The sequence below is a fragment of the Taudactylus pleione genome, unplaced genomic scaffold (genome assembly GCF_031769625.1).
Source record: "Taudactylus pleione unplaced genomic scaffold, aTauple2 ptg002305l, whole genome shotgun sequence".
Lineage (NCBI taxonomy): Eukaryota > Metazoa > Chordata > Amphibia > Anura > Myobatrachidae > Taudactylus > Taudactylus pleione.
Genome location: NW_028286696.1, coordinates 73,474 through 90,461, shown reverse-complemented (window position 1 = coordinate 90,461; position 16,988 = coordinate 73,474). Strand labels below are relative to the sequence as shown.

The 16,988-nt window shown below is 42.5% G+C and overlaps 1 protein-coding gene across 1 annotated transcript; it reads right to left on the bottom strand.

Moving 5' to 3' along the window:
- Positions 1-1,158: 1,158 nt before the first annotated feature.
- LOC148431386 (nicotinamide N-methyltransferase-like) lies at positions 1,159-16,578 on the bottom strand. Its single transcript, XM_088466031.1, has 3 exons — positions 16,431-16,578; positions 2,681-2,888; positions 1,159-1,585 (listed from the first exon to the last, which is right to left on the bottom strand). Exons 1-3 carry the CDS (start codon positions 16,576-16,578, stop codon positions 1,159-1,161), a joined length of 783 nt encoding a protein of 260 aa, XP_088322157.1.
- Positions 16,579-16,988: the final 410 nt, after the last annotated feature.

Sequence of the window (16,988 nt, the reverse complement as noted above, 5' to 3'; positions counted from 1 at the left end):
CTTCTGTCTTCAACTTACACTTCATGTTTTCACTCATAGCTATTTTTCTTACTCTCTTGCTCTCATTCAATTTTTTCTTTGACTTTCACGCTATTTCTATCTCGATTATCTCTCATTTTTCTCGCATAGATCTGATAATCTAGTGGTTAGTATAAGCTACTGTAAGTCAGACAATAAAAGTAACCTCTGACTGGCTTGTGTTTTGCACCTTAATAAGTAAATATCTTCCATTGAGTCAGGAATCGCATATAAATATAGCCTCAAACCATATTACGGTGGTGCATTGCCATCAGATATCATTTTCGATGGTCTCTCAAATTTGTCATTGGCCCAACCATGTAGAACTGAATATATTTTGCATTAGTGATATTTTTCTGAGAGTCTTAATGGTTCTGTGGCAAAAGAGAGAGTATACTCTGTAAGGAGCCAGGGGTGGTTAGTAGCAGGACCAGGAATGTTCGGCATTTAAAATATAAAATGGGTGTTTTACCTGCTTGTAGAAAATGCTGTGTGTCTCTCTCTCTCTCCCTCTGCAGGATAGCAGAATATCTGGCCAAATCTTAACACCTGTGAAAGCCTCTGTTTTAAAGATAAGGAGGGAGTGTGGTTTGCCTGTCAATCTGAGAGGGGTTGGAAAAATCTGGGGTATATAAAGCCTTTGCAGGCCCTGTGTCAGTATGATCAATGCCAGATACTGGCCAGTGACCATAGAGTGGGTCTCCGTTAGTAAGTGACAGGGCTTTGAACATACTTCTCTGTGAAATTCATTGTTTTGCGGTCATCCTGGAAACAAATAAACAGTAGTTCAGAAGACCAGAATGGGTGTGCGTGCTTCTAGTATAAGGCTACCTAACCACAGTACTAAGTACCAACATTTCTTTTTCAGAAACAGGTAGTTCTTCTACAATAATCCTGGGAGAGATTAACAGTCCTACCTGGAACTTGTATCACGTAACTAGTCCATTCCAACAACTATATGGACAAGGGAGTCACTAACCTGCCCACAGGCCCTTCAGCAGGCTGGCAACTTTTATCCATAGTATCAGAACCTCTACCCATTATATGCCCCAACTCCTTGCTTTGAATAAAAAACACAAAAACAAACCATTTTAGCAATTTTTACTTTTGGTTTATTAGAACCATGAGTAAAACAAAGAATTAACGTTTACATTTCTCAGCAGTAAGAACCATCCTTTGCTTATAATCTGTGAGATCACTCTCTACTTTTCTATCAAGTAACTCACAGGAAATAATTACAAATCCTTCATCGGTGAAAGTCTTTCTTACAAAACTTTCCCCATAATTAAATGCATGTATCCTATCATTACCAGCTGTGTAATATGTGGCATTTAAGATCCCAATTGCAATAAAGTATCCCCCAGGTTTAAGTAGCTTTGACATCTTTCTCAGGTTTCTGATGTAATCTTCTTGGTTCTGACTAACCGAATCCAGCACCCCCGCCGTGAATAGACAGTCAGTTTGTGGTAACATCACCGAATCTGTGAGGTTTTCTTTGCTGAAGTCAATTTCCACAATGTGTTTAATGGTTTCCTTCACCTTTTCTTCCTTCTCTTGTTCTTTGACACTAAAATAATTAAATCATTACATTATATAGTACAGCAAGCTCAAGGGACATTGCAGAATTGTGTGTTTCACTTCAGTTTCTTTATACATCGGCCACAAAAAAAAAACAATCAAACAAAAAAATTATCTTCTCAAAGAGTATAAACACTTATTTGTAACTCTATGGGGCCTATTCATCAACACTAAAATAAAATTTTTAAGGACATTTTCCTTAATTAACATTATTTTGGTATTCATGTAGCCACTTATCACAGGAGATATCATAGATATCTCCTTGCTAAGTTCCCCTGCATTAATTTCCACACTCCCCATACATTAGTACATTAGTATGGGGATGTGGAAATTGTGGTATTCATCAAATTCCGAAAATTATAAATTTTTGGAATTTGATGCAGTTACTATTCACCACTGTGAGGTGGAGAAGAGCAGAATCAACTTACCTGTATCTGCGTGTGCAGGTCCTCCGACGAGTCCCTCCGGCACTCTGCTCCGTCCTCAGGCTCCGGAGGCTGGTCGGACATGTGTGCTCCCCAGCAGAGCACAAGAAAGTTTAGACAAAAAAAAAAAGTTTTTTTTTTCTAATCTGTCATGTGGTCTGCTGGGAAACCACATGACAGACCAGCAGGACGGAGCCGGAGGCTGATGCGCGGACAGGTAAGTTGGGGGGAGGGGTAGGTGAGCGGAGGGGGGGAGGGGGGAGGGGGGTCGGGGGGTACACAAACTTAACACATCTCTAGGCAGTGCTGCGCATGCGCTGGTTTTACAGATGTAACAGCGCATGCGCAGCACTGTTTCCAGATGCGATAAGGTAGTGTAGGCAGGAAAAGTATCTATTTCCCAAAAAGCTGTCATCGCAAAAATGACAGCTTTTCGGAATAGATACTTATGGAGAGGTGGAATGATGAATTCCACCTATAATTAGCTAGAACTCCATGAGAGTTCTAAAGCTAATTATCTCCAGAGAATTTTTAGGTTTAATGAATAGGCCCCTCTATGTGCTCTTTATGTGTAAGTTATCTAAATGATTTCTTCACTTTACATTTTTGTTATTTTGACTTATCCTTTATGTTCTTATATGTTTAGAATCATATTTTACCTGATGCCTCCCAGCTCGGTAACAATCTTAGATGCATGAGTCCAATCAAAAGCCCCAGTGCGGGTGTTCACCCATTTCTTGAGTTCCATAATACAGGACTCTCTTATTTTTAGTATAGTGATGTCTTTAAAAAATTCACTCAGGACAAAAAGATGATGAACCATAGATCCGATACTGATGTCAATTAAAGTTTCTCCTTTTATACGACCTGCAGGGAAGATTCAGATAAGAAGAAATGTAACTTTCTATATAGTCACAGTGAGTTAACGGTAAAGATAGATAATGTGAGTCACAGCATTGGTCCCATACTGAAACGTAATTCATATATGACGTATGTTTCCTGGTGTAATACTGCCAATTAAACAACTTACTGGCAATCTGAGAGTGAATGCATTGCTCACACATGGTATAAATGATACATTGTGTTGGTAAAAAGCTTTAAAAAAAAAAAGCGTGACATATCTTATGTAATTAGTATAACACTCTTGGTTGTGTGGTCGCACCCTGATCTATGCACGGATTTGTCTTTGTGCGTTCAACCACCCAAGGAGTGCTTAAATCAGGGCGCTGCTGTCAGGGGCGGATTGGCCCTTATCTTTTTCAGGAAAAATCCCAGTGGACCATTTGGTTGCGGGACCGCTTCTCAATTGTGGCCCCGCACTCCTGATTTGTGTCACTCGGCCGGCTATTATTTTTATATTTGTCAGCTGCCCGCATCTGAGCCTCTCTCACAAGAGCAGGCTATCCTATTAAACCTCACCCAGAACTACTGCTGCTTAAGATGCCACAGCACCATCGAAGAAGGGTGCATTGAAGTACCAAGCGTGGATCTGTAGGTGGTTGCGGCTGGTGTGGGGTACGTTGCGGGGCCGGTTGCCATCTATGCAGACAGCCCGATTGTCTCCTCTCTACTCGATCCCCTCCCCTGGCTGCGAAGTGTGAAGTTAAAGTTTACACCTGGCAGACTGTGAAGTTAATGACACATCCTGGGGATGAGGCAGAGTGGAGAGGAGACCATTGGGCTGGCTGCAGTGCCTGGTAACAGTGGTAGCCCAGAATTCACAAAGACCTGAGCGGGGGGTTTATTTAATATTCATGAGATCCCCAGCAGGCGAAGGACAACTAGGGACTTAGGGCACATAGGGCCATTTTCAGAGTTCTTTCCAGAGCTAATTTACATTCCCAATCCGCTCCTGGCTGTGGTACACACTGGAGTAGTATATCTATCTTATAAAATGGTCCCTTTTGTGACAAAATAGTCCGGGAGATGATATTAGGTCAAACAAATACAGAATAGGAGATAAAAATAGTTAAGTACAGGATGTTTTATTTTAATTATTTTTAATGAATAAACATTTAACTGGATAACAGAGTTGAACATTCAGAATAAGTTGTTTAAATAGTTGTACATTAATAGCTACTGTCAGTGTAAAAGTGGTTAATTTTGGAAAGAAAATATTATGAAAAGTGAATGGTACTGGCAGGAAATGCTTTATGCTTCTTCAAGGCCAAGGCTGGCATTTCTGCTCACTATGTGCTGTGCTGGATTCTGAACTGGCTGCTCAGATAAGTCCTAATAAAGATATTTTTTGTACTAGTCAATCTTTGGTGAGAATTGGTGTATCTTGGCATTTGTTAATATTTTTCTGTCAGAAATGTGTATTTCAATGAGACATTGATGTGTACTGTATGTTTGTCAGTGAGGCAGTGATGTGTACTGTATGTTTGTCAGTGAAGCAGTGATGTGTACTGTATGTCTGTCAGTGAGGCAGTGATGTGTACTGTATGTTTGTCAGTGAAGCAGTGATGTGTACTGTATGTCTGTCAGTGAGGCAGTGATGTGTACTGTATGTCTGTCAGTGAGGCAGTGATGTGTACTGTATGTTTGTCAATGAGACATTGATGTGTACTGTATGTTTGTCAATGAGACATTGATGTGTACTGTATGTTTGTCAGTGAAGCAGTGGTGTGTACTGTATGTTTGCCAGTGAAGCAGTGATGTGTACTGTATGTTTGTCAGTGAGGCAGTGATGTGTACTGTATGTTTGTCAGTGAGGCAATGATGTGTACTGTATGTTTGTCAGTGAAGCAGTGATGTGTACTGTATGTTTGTCAGTGAGGTAATGATGTGTACCGTATGTTTGTCAGTGAGGTAATGATGTGTACCGTATGTTTGTCAGTGAGGCAGTGATGTGTACTCTATGTTTGTCAGTGAAGCAGTGATGTGTACTGTATGATTGTCAGTGAGGTAATGATGTGTACCGTATGTTTGTCAGTGAGGTAATGATGTGTACCGTATGTTTGTCAGTGAGGCAGTGATGTGTACTCTATGTTTGTCAGTGAAGCAGTGATGTGTACTGTATGTTTGTCAGTGAAGCAGTGATGTGTACTCTATGTTTGTCAGTGAAGCAGTGATGTGTACTGTATGTTTGTCAGTGAGGCAATGATGTGTACTGTATGTTTGTCAGTGAAGCAGTGATGTGTACTGTATGTTTGTCAGTGAGGTAATGATGTGTACCGTATGTTTGTCAGTGAGGTAATGATGTGTACTGTATGTTTGTCAGTAAAGCAGTGATGTGTACTGTATGTTTGTCAGTGAGGCAGTGATGTGTACTGTATGTTTGTCAGTGAGGTAATGATGTGTACCGTATGTTTGTCAGTGAGGCAGTGATGTGTACTCTATGTTTGTCAGTGAAGCAGTGATGTGTACTGTATGATTGTCAGTGAGGCAGTGATATGTATGTTTGTCAGTGAGGCAGTGATGTGTACTGTATATTTGTCAGTAAAGCAGTGATGTGTACTGTATGTTTGTCAGTGAGGCAGTGATGTGTACTGTATGTTTGTCAGTGAGGAAGTGATATGTATGTTTGTCAGTGAAGCAGTGATGTGTACTGTATGTTTGTCAGTGAAGCAGTGATGTGTATGTTTGTCAGTGAGGCAGTGATGTGTACTGTATGTTTGTCAGTGAAGCAGTGGTGTGTACTGTATGTTTGTCAGTGAAGCAGTGATGTGTACTGTATGTTTGTCAGTGAGGCAGTGATGTGTACTGTATGTTTGTCAGTGAGGCAGTGATGTGTACTGTATGTTTGTCAGTGAAGCAGTGATGTGTACTGTATGTTTGTCAGTGAGGCAGTGATGTGTACTCTATGTTTGTCAGTGAAGCAGTGATGTGTACTGTATGATTGTCAGTGAGGCAGTGATATGTATGTTTGTCAGTGAGGCAGTGATGTGTACTGTATATTTGTCAGTAAAGCAGTGATGTGTACTGTATGTTTGTCAGTGAGGCAGTGATGTGTACTGTATGTTTGTCAGTGAGGAAGTGATATGTATGTTTGTCAGTGAAGCAGTGATGTGTACTGTATGTTTGTCAGTGAAGCAGTGATGTGTATGTTTGTCAGTGAGGCAGTGATGTGTACTGTATGTTTGTCAGTGAAGCAGTGATGTGTACTGTATGATTGTCAGTGAGGCAGTGATATGTATGTTTGTCAGTGAGGAAATGATGTGTACTGTATGTTTTTCAGTGAGGCAATGATGTGTACTGTATGTTTGTCAGTGAAGCAGTGATGTGTACTGTTTGTTTGTCAGTGAAGCAGTGATTTGTACTGTATGTTTTTCAGTGAGGCAATGATGTGTACTGTATGTTTGTCAGTGAGGCAGTGATGTGTATGTTTGTCAGTGAGGCAGTGATGTGTATGTTTGTCAGTGAAGCAGTGATGTGTACTGTATGTTTGTCAGTGAAGCAGTGATGTGTACTGAAAATTTCTCAGTGAAGTAGCGATGTGTACTGTATGTTTGTCAGTGAGGCAGTGATGTGGATGTTTGTCAGTGAAGCAGTGATGTGTACTGTATGTTTGTCAGTGAAGCAGTGATGTGTACTGTATGTTTGTCAGTGAAGCAGTGATGTATACTGTATGTTTGTCAGTGAAGCAGTGATGTGTACTGTATTTTTGCCAGTGAGGCAGTGATGTGTACTGTATGATTATCAGTGAGGCAGTGATATGTATGTTGGTCAGTAAGGCAGTGATGTGTACTGTATATATGTCAGTGAAGCAGTAATGTGTACTATAGATTTGTCAATAAAGCAGTGATGTGTACTGTATGTTTGTCAGTGAAGCAGTGATGTGTACTATTTGTTTGTCAGTGAAGCAGTGATGTGTACTGTATGTTTGTCAGTGAGGCAATGATGTGTACTGTATCTTTGTCAGTGAGGTAGTTATGTGTATATTTGTCAGTGAAGCAATGATGTGTACTGTATGTTTGTCAGTGAGGCAGTGATGTATACTGTATGTTTTTCAGTGAAGCAATGATGTGTACTGTATGTTTGTCAGTGAGGCAGTGATGTGTATGTTTGTCAGTGAGGCAGTGATGTGTATGTTTGTCAGTGAAGCTGTGATGTGTACTGTATGTTTGTCAGTGAAGCAGTGATGTGTACTGTATGTTTGTCAGTGAGGAAATGATGTGTATTGTATGTTTTTAGTGAGGCAATGATGTGTACTGTATGTTTGTCAGTGAGGCAGTAATATGTATGTTAGTCAGTGAGGCAGTTATGTGTATGTTTGTCAGTGAAGCAATGATGTGTACTGTATGTTTGTCAGTGAAGCAGTGATGTGTACTGTATGTTTCTCAGTGAAGTAGTGATGTGTACTGTATGTTTTTCAGTGAGGCAGTGATGTGGATGTTTGTCAGTGAGGCAGTGATGTGTACTCTATGTTTGTCAGTGAAGCAGTGATGTGTACTTTATGTTTGTCAGTGAAGCACTGATGTGTACTGTATGATTATCAGTGAGGCAGTGATATGTATGTTTGTCAGTGAGGCAGTGATGTGTTCTGTATATTTGTCAGTGAAGCAGTGATGTGTACTATAGATTTGTCAGTGAAGCAGTGAAGTGTACTGTATGTTTGTCAGTGAAGCAGTGATGTGTACTGTTTGGTTGGCAGTGAAGCAGTGATGTGTACTGTATGTTTGTCAGTGAGGCAATGATGTGTACTGTATGTTTGTCAGTGAGGCAGTAATATGTATGTTAGTCAGTGAGGCAGTGATGTGTATGTTTATCAGTGAAACAATTATGTATACTGTATGTTTGTCAGTGAAGCAGTGATGTGTACTGTATGTTTGTCAGTGAAGCAGTTATGTGTATGTTTGTCAGTGAAGCAGTGATGTGTACTGTATGTTTTTCAGTGAGGCAATGATGTGTACTGTATGTTTGTCAGTGAAGCAGTGATGTGTACTGTTTGTCAGTGAAGCAGTGATGTGTACTTTATGTTTTTCAGTGAGGCAATGATGTGTACTGTATGTTTGTCAGTGAGGCAGTGATGTGTATGTTTGTCAGTGAGGCAGTGATGTGTATGTTTGTCAGTGAAGCAGTGATGTGTACTGTATGTTTGTCAGTGAAGCAGTGATGTGTACTGTATGTTTGTCAGTGAGGAAATGATGTGTACTGTATGTTTTTAGTGAGGCAATGATGTGTACTGTATGTTTGTCAGTGAAGCAGTGATGTGTACTGTATGTTTCTCAGTGAAGCAGTGATGTGTACTGTATGTTTGTCAGTGAGGCAGTGATGTGTACTGTATGTTTGTCAGTGAAGCAGTGATGTGTACTTTATGTTTGTTAGTGAAGCAGTGATGTGTACTGTATTTTTGTCAGTGAAGCAGTGATGTGTACTGTAAGTTTGTCAGTGAGGCAGTGATGTGTACTGTATGATTATCAGTGAGGCAGTGATATGTATGTTTGTCAGTGAGGCAGTGATGTGTACTGTATGTTTGTCAGTGAAGCAGTGATGGGTACTCTTTGGTTGTCAGTGAAGCAGTGATGTGTACTGTATGTTTGCCAGTGAGGCAATGATGTGTACTGTATGTTTGTCAGTGAGGCAGTGATGTGTATGTTTGTCAGTGAGGCAGTGATGTGTATGTTTATCACTGAAACAGTGATGTATACTGTATGTTTGTCAGTGAAGCAGTGATGTGTACTGTAGGTTTGTCAGTGAGGAAATGATGTGTACTGTATGTTTTTCAGTGAAGCAATGATGTGTACTGTATGTTTGTCAGTGAGGCAGTGATGTGGATGGTTGTCAGTGAGGCAGTGATGTGTACTGTATGTTTGTCAGTGAAGCAGTGATGTGTACTGTATGTTTGTCAGTGAGGCAATGATGTGTACTGTATGTTTGTCAGTGAGGCAATGATGTGTACTGTATGTTTGTCAGTGAGGCAGTGATGTGCTGCTTTTCTCTGAGCAGTCTCTGTGAGAGATGTTATTGTTTACACTTGTGGAGTCATACAGCTGTGGATTTGTGAAGAGGTTTTTATAAAATTGAGAAGTAGATCAGGCCTGAGGTGTGTGGTCACAGGGAAACTAAGCACGTCAAGTGATCTAATGTGTCCAATTATGTTGTTGGGATTGGTCTCAATATACCACACTATTTTATAAATATCTCAATAACCAAAACATTTTATTTTATTTCTCAATTTTCTCTTATTCAGTAATTGGAAGATACTTCTATGATACTCATGTCTGCCATCATTTCTGTGCTGTGTGCATAATGTTTGGTGGGTTAGCGCTCTTCCACCTGAGAGACAAAAGACCATGGGTGGAAGTGACATCTGTAGCTAACATCTCTCTGTGTTCAGGGAAAGTTTCACCTGTTCAAATTACGCACAGCAGAGGAACAATGTAGTTATCTCTGTACATAGAGGTATAGCATAGAGCTGCGGCACCCAGAGCAGGCTCTTGCTGTGAGGACCCCCATCTTGCAGTGCTGAAGTGTGTCTGGGGACTAGGCATAGCCGGGATACATTTAAGATGCATTTAGAATCCCTAATCCCGGCTAGGGTTAAATGACAGGCGTTTATAATCCAGACGCCTGTCATTTTCCCAACGCTGGCACACCGGCTCCCGGCATCCGGATCAAAGGGATGCCGGGCCCCGCAAGCGGACAGCCGCATTAGGTTTAGGTCACCCGGAGGGCCTTAGGGTTAGGCACCCCCCCGGGAGGGTTAGGCTAGGGGGAGGGAGGGTTAGGGTTAGGCACCCCCTCTGGGATTTAGGTTTAGGCAGCGGGGAAGGGGGGGTTAGGCACTTGGGGGGAAGGTTAGGGTTAGGCACCCCTAAGGAGGGGTTGGGTTAGGGGGTTAGAATAGAATAGTTTATACTTACCTTTAGACGATCGGGATTTTTACAGCGCTGTCGGTCTTCCGCTGCCGGGCTCTGCTGTTTTGTCGGGCTGTCAAACTGCTGGGATTCAAACTGCTGGTCATGTGGCAGCCGGCATTCCATTCCGAATGCGGCATAGCCAGCACATGGGGCTGAGATGTAGCAAGTGTACAGAAATAGCAGTACCTATTATGGAACCACAGTAATTTTTTTTATTTAATTAGATTCTCAAGTAAGCAAACAAAATGTATTGTGTTCATAAAATAGAATAGAACATGATCAATACAAAACCACCTGAAAACAAAATAAGGAGAGAAGCCATGAAGGTGTTTAGGGGTTCTGGGGATCTTTGGTTTACTGTATGTCCTGGATGCCTGGGATGGGTGTACTGTATGTTTTGGGGGTAGGGAGGGTATTGTATGTCCCTAGGGCTTGGCGGATGGTAGGGTGGATAGTGTATATACCTGTCACAAGGGAGGTAGGGTGGGTAGTTTATGTCTCTGTGGCCTGGGGTAGGACAGGTAGTGTATGTCCCTTTGGGCTGCTAGGGTGGGTAGTGTATGTTCCAGAGGCCAGGGAATAGTGTGGGTAGGGGTAGTGTATGTTCCTGAGCCATGGGGGAGCACTTTATGTCTGGGGAGTAGTATATCTCCCAGGGGCCAGGGGGTTGGGGTAGGTAGCGCATGTCCCTGTGGCTGGAGGGCACGGCAGGTAGTGTATGTCAGGTAGTGTATGTTACTAGGGCCAGAAGGTAGGGCATGTAGTGAATGTTACTGAGACCAGAGGGTAGGGTGGATAGTGTATGTCACTGGGCCCGGAGGGTAGGTCAGGCATTGTAGGTTGCCAGGGCCAAAGGGTAGGGTGGGTATATTATTGTGGCCAGAGGGTAGAGTGGGTAACTTATGTTGCTGGGGTGTGGTTAGGGCAAGTAGTGTGGGGAGGGTATTTTTTCACACACCTGATTCCCTGAGCCTACACACACTTATGGTGAGGTATGAGGGACAGATGAGATGGTGGTACCTGGTGATGCAATTTTGGGCAATAAGCTAAGGGTGAGTGGATGAGATAACAGGATAGTTCTGTTAGTCAAAGGCTACTACAGGCTCTATTTGGAAAAATGCTCTTAAATCTGAGGAATTGTGGTGTGAGGCTCTGTACAGACTGAGACCTAGGGGTAAATTTACTAAAATGAGAGGTTCTAGAAGTGGAGATGTTGCCCATAGCAAGCAATCAGATTCCAGCTATTATCTTCTAGAAGGTGCTAGTTAAATGTTAAGTAGAATATGATTGGTTGCTATGGGCAACATCTCCACTTGTAAAAATTATCACATTAGTAAATATACACCCAAGTCTCACTTCAATAACATGGATCACGCACACCCACACGCACACACACACCCTACCCTTCTGGTTGCTCTACTCATTCTGTCTTATGAACAGCACTTACAAGCTCCGCTCCTTGATCTATTCTTTTCTTCACTGCTGCATCCATGTGGCTGGTTACTGGATACCACCAGTGGTGCAGTGTCGGACCAGCAGCTGAGCGTGAGCCTCTGTGACTCTTCACACAGTGCCTGTGTTGTTTCTGCACAGCTGTAGTACCATTTGGGGCAGTGGAGTAACTAGGGTTTTTGGAGCCCAGGGCAAGTTGAAGAATGCCCCCACACACACACACACACAAAAAAAAATGTGCGAATGCGCGTAGGAAAAAATGGGAGTGGTCACATTCCGAAGGGGTGTGTTCACATACCGAAGGGCATGGTCACTAAAAATGGGGTGTGCCAACAGGGGGAGTAACCCATTTTTCTTCACTCTGGGAACATTCCTTTCCATTCTATATGCACCTTACCTATACGGTGGTTTCTCACAATGTGGTACCTCTGAAGATGTATCCTCCCTGGGACGACGGCGTCTTCAGTCGGTATTCAATATTTATGTACTGTAGGTCACCTTGTACAGAAGATGCCTGTTTGTGTAGGAATATTAACAAGGTCATCATCATACAACAGCGGTTCAACCAGACTCCTTCCCGCTGTGTCTCTTAGCAACACCATCACCTCCCCTTTGCATCACCTTTCAGCCACACCATCACAGATACACACACACACTGACACACACACACACACTGTCACAGATACACACATTGACACACACACTGATACAGATACACACACACTGATACACACACACTGACACAGATACACACACTGACACACACACTGATACAGATACACACACACTGACACAGATAAACACACACTGACACTGATACACATGCACACACTGACACACACACAGAGGCTCACGCTCACACACAGAGGCTCACGCTCACACACTGACACAGATACACACACACTGACACTGATACACTTGCACTCACTGACACACATACTGACACAGAGACACACACTGACACAGATACACACACACACACTGACAGAGATAAACACACTGACACAAATGCACACACATTGACACACACACACTGACACAGATACACACACACACTGGCACACACACACACACACGTGTACAGATACACATACACACTGAAACAGATATACACACACACTAACATAGATAGACACACACACTGACACAGATATACACACTGACACATACACTGACACCGAAACACACACACTAACACACACAAACACACTGATACAGATACACACACACTGACAGATACACACACACACTGACAAAGATGCACACACACTAACACAGATACACACACACACTGACACACACACTGACACAGATACACACATACACACTGACATAGATATAGACACATTGACACACACTGATACAGATATACACACACACTGACACACATACTGACACAGAGACACACACACTGACAGATAAACACACACTAACACACATACACACAGTGACACAGCTACGCACACACACTGACACAGACATACACACACACAGACACTGACACAGATACACACACACACTTACACAGATAAACACACTGACACAGAAACACACACTGACACAAACACTGACATAGATACACAGACACTGACACAGATACACACACTGACTCAGATACACACACACACTGACATAGATACACACACACACTGACACACACACATTGACACAGATACAAACAGAGTGACACAGATACACACACTGACACAGATATACACACATACTGACACAGATACACACACTGACATATGCACACTCTGACACAGATACACACACACTGACACAGATACACACACTGACACAAATACACATACACTGACACAGATACATAGACACACTGACACATACACACACACTGATCAGATACACACACACAGACACAGATCCACATACACACACTGACACAGATACACACACACACACTGACACAGACACACACACACTGACACAGATACACACACTGACACACACACTGATACAGATACACACACTGACACACACTGACAGATGCACACACACTGACACAGATACACACACACTGACACATACACACACTGACACAGATACACACTCACTGACACAGATACACACACTGACACAAACACTGACACAGATACACACACACTGACATAGATACAAACATACACACACTGACACAGATACATACACACACACACTGACATAGTAACACACAAGGACACAGATACACACACACACTGACACACACACTGACATAGATACACACACACACACTGGCTCAGATACACACACACTGACACAGATACACACACACACTGACACAGATACACACACACTTACACATGCACTGACACACACTGACAGATGCACACACACTGACACAGATACTTACACTGACACAGATACATACACACTGACACAAACACTGACACAGATACACACACACTGACACAGATACACACACACTGACAAAGATGCACACACAGTAACATAGATACACACACACACTGACACAGATATACACATACACACTAACACAGATGCACACTATGACACACACACACTGATACAGATATACACACACTGACAGATAAACACACACTAACACACATACACACACTGACAAAGATACACTGACACAGATACACATACACACTGAAACAGATATACACACACAGACACTGACACAGATACACACCCTACACAGAAACACACACTGACACAAACACTGACACTGATACACACACCCTGACACAGATACACACACACTGATGAAGATGCACACACACTAACACAGATACACACACACACTGACACAGATACACACATACACACTAACACAGATGCACACACTCTGACACACACACATACTGATACAGATATACACACACACTGACAGATAAACACACACTAACACACATACACACACTGACAAAGATACACTGACACAGATACACATACACACTGAAACAGACACTGACAAAGACACACAGACACTGACACAGATACACACACTGACACAGAAATACACACTGACACAAACACTGACACTGATACACACACACTGACACAGATACACACACACTGACATAGATACACACACACACACTGACACAGATATACACACATACTGACACAGATACACACACACTGACAGATGCACACACTGACACAGATACACACACACTGACACAGATACACACACTGACACAGATACACATACACACACTGACACACACATACTGACACATATACATAGACACACTGACACAGATACACACACACTGACACAGATACACATACACACACTGACACAGATACACCCACACACTGACAAAGACACACACACACTGACACAGAAACACATGCACTGACACACACTGACATATGCACACACACTGACACAGATACACACACACACACTGACACAGATACATACAAACTGACACACACACCCTGACACAGATACACACACATGACACAGATCCAAACACATTGTCTCTCAAACTGACACAGATACACACGCTGACACAGATACACACTCATTGACACAGATACACACACTGACACAAACACTGACAGATACACACACACTGACACAGATACAAACATACACACAGTGACACAGATACATACACACACATACACTGACACACACACTGACACAGTAATATACACAAGGACACAGATACACACACACTGACACAGATACACACACACACTGACACAGATACACACACACTGACACATATACACATACACACATTGACACAGATACACACACACACACTGACACAGATACACACTGACACATACACTGACAGATGAACAAACACTGACACAGATACACACATGCTGACAAAGATACACACACGCTGACAAAGATACAAACACACTGACACAGATACACACTGACATACACACACTGACACAGATACACTTATAGACACAGATACACACACACTGACACACACTGACACACAGATACACACACACTGACACAGATACACACACTGACACAGATACACATACACACACTGACACAGATACACACACTGACTCACACACACTGACACAGATACACACAAACTGACACAGATACATAGACACACTGACACACACACACTGACACAGACACACTGACACAGATACACACACACACACACTGACACAGATACACATACACACACTGACACAGATACACACGCACTGACACAGATACACACACAATGGCACAGATACACACACACTGACAAATGCACTGACACACACTCTAACAGATGCACACACACTGACACAGATACACACACACACTGACATACACACACACTGACACAGATACACATTCAGACACAGATACACACACTGACACAAAAACTGACACAGATACAAACACACACATGCACACACTGACACAGATACACACACACTGAAACACACACACTGACACAGTAACACACACAAGGACACAGATACACACACACTGACACACACTGACAAAGATACACACACACACTGACACACAGATGCACACACTGACTCACACACACACTGACACAGATACACACACACTGACACAGATACACACACACATTGATACAGATACACAATGACAGGCACACACACACTGACACACATGCAAATTGACACAGATACACACACACTGACACAGATGCACTGACACACACACTGACACAGACACACACACACATATACACCTTTCACACAAATGCAGCCAGCCAAGTAAAACATCGCTGACATCAATTGACAGTCACCCTCCTCACCCTCGTGGCAGTCCAAACTCCCTGCAAAAGAAAATATATACTTACCTGGTCCGGAGCAAAGAGGGTGCCGGGGAAGGAGAACCCTGTCACAGTCACCTCTGGCAGCAGCTCTCAGAATAGAGAGAATAGAGAGAATGGGAAGACTGCCTGAGTGCCTGCCACAGCGCCCAGGGCACGTGCCCCACTCACTGATTTGGGGACCAGTGGACTGAGCAATCGTGGCGGTCTATATATGAAATGTTTAAAGAAAAAAAAAATACTGCCTATCCACCACACTTGGTGCCCTCTGCTGGAGCCAGCTCCGGCAGTTCTCCCCTGACTACACCCATGACTGTACACTATATAACCATGTTATATATCTATAGCAACAATTTATCCTGAATACAAACCTGTTACTAATGCACTGTGCAGCTTCTCCATAGTAAATACCACTGACTCATCTCTGAATGCACTTTCTGAATCATAATAACATTGTAGGAAGTCCCTGGAATCCATCCCATGCACATGGTAAAGCTTCAACTTGGGTCTGGCTTCCATTCTCTTGTCTTCTGTCACACAGGACGGGATGAGTCTCTGATCTTTATTTGTAGCCTTATAGTAATATGTATGGCTGTTCTCTTTATATACAGAAGAATCCTATAGTTATTTAAACTTATTAGAATGTTGTCATACACAGCTGACTATAAATGTATCACTAAATGCAGAGATCTTATGACAATTAGTGATGAGTAAATATTTGACCTAACCAGGTGATAATGCCACAACGCTACAATGTGATATGAATAATCAATATTATGTTTATGATTAAACATCTACACTCCATCCTAGTAAGCTCCATCTTAGTAAGACCCATTAGATATTTGTCTTGAAATTAACCCCCCCCCCTTTCAGTGTGGTGGCTCATTTTATGTTTAGTAAAGATTAATTGTGTGTGTAAATAGTGAACA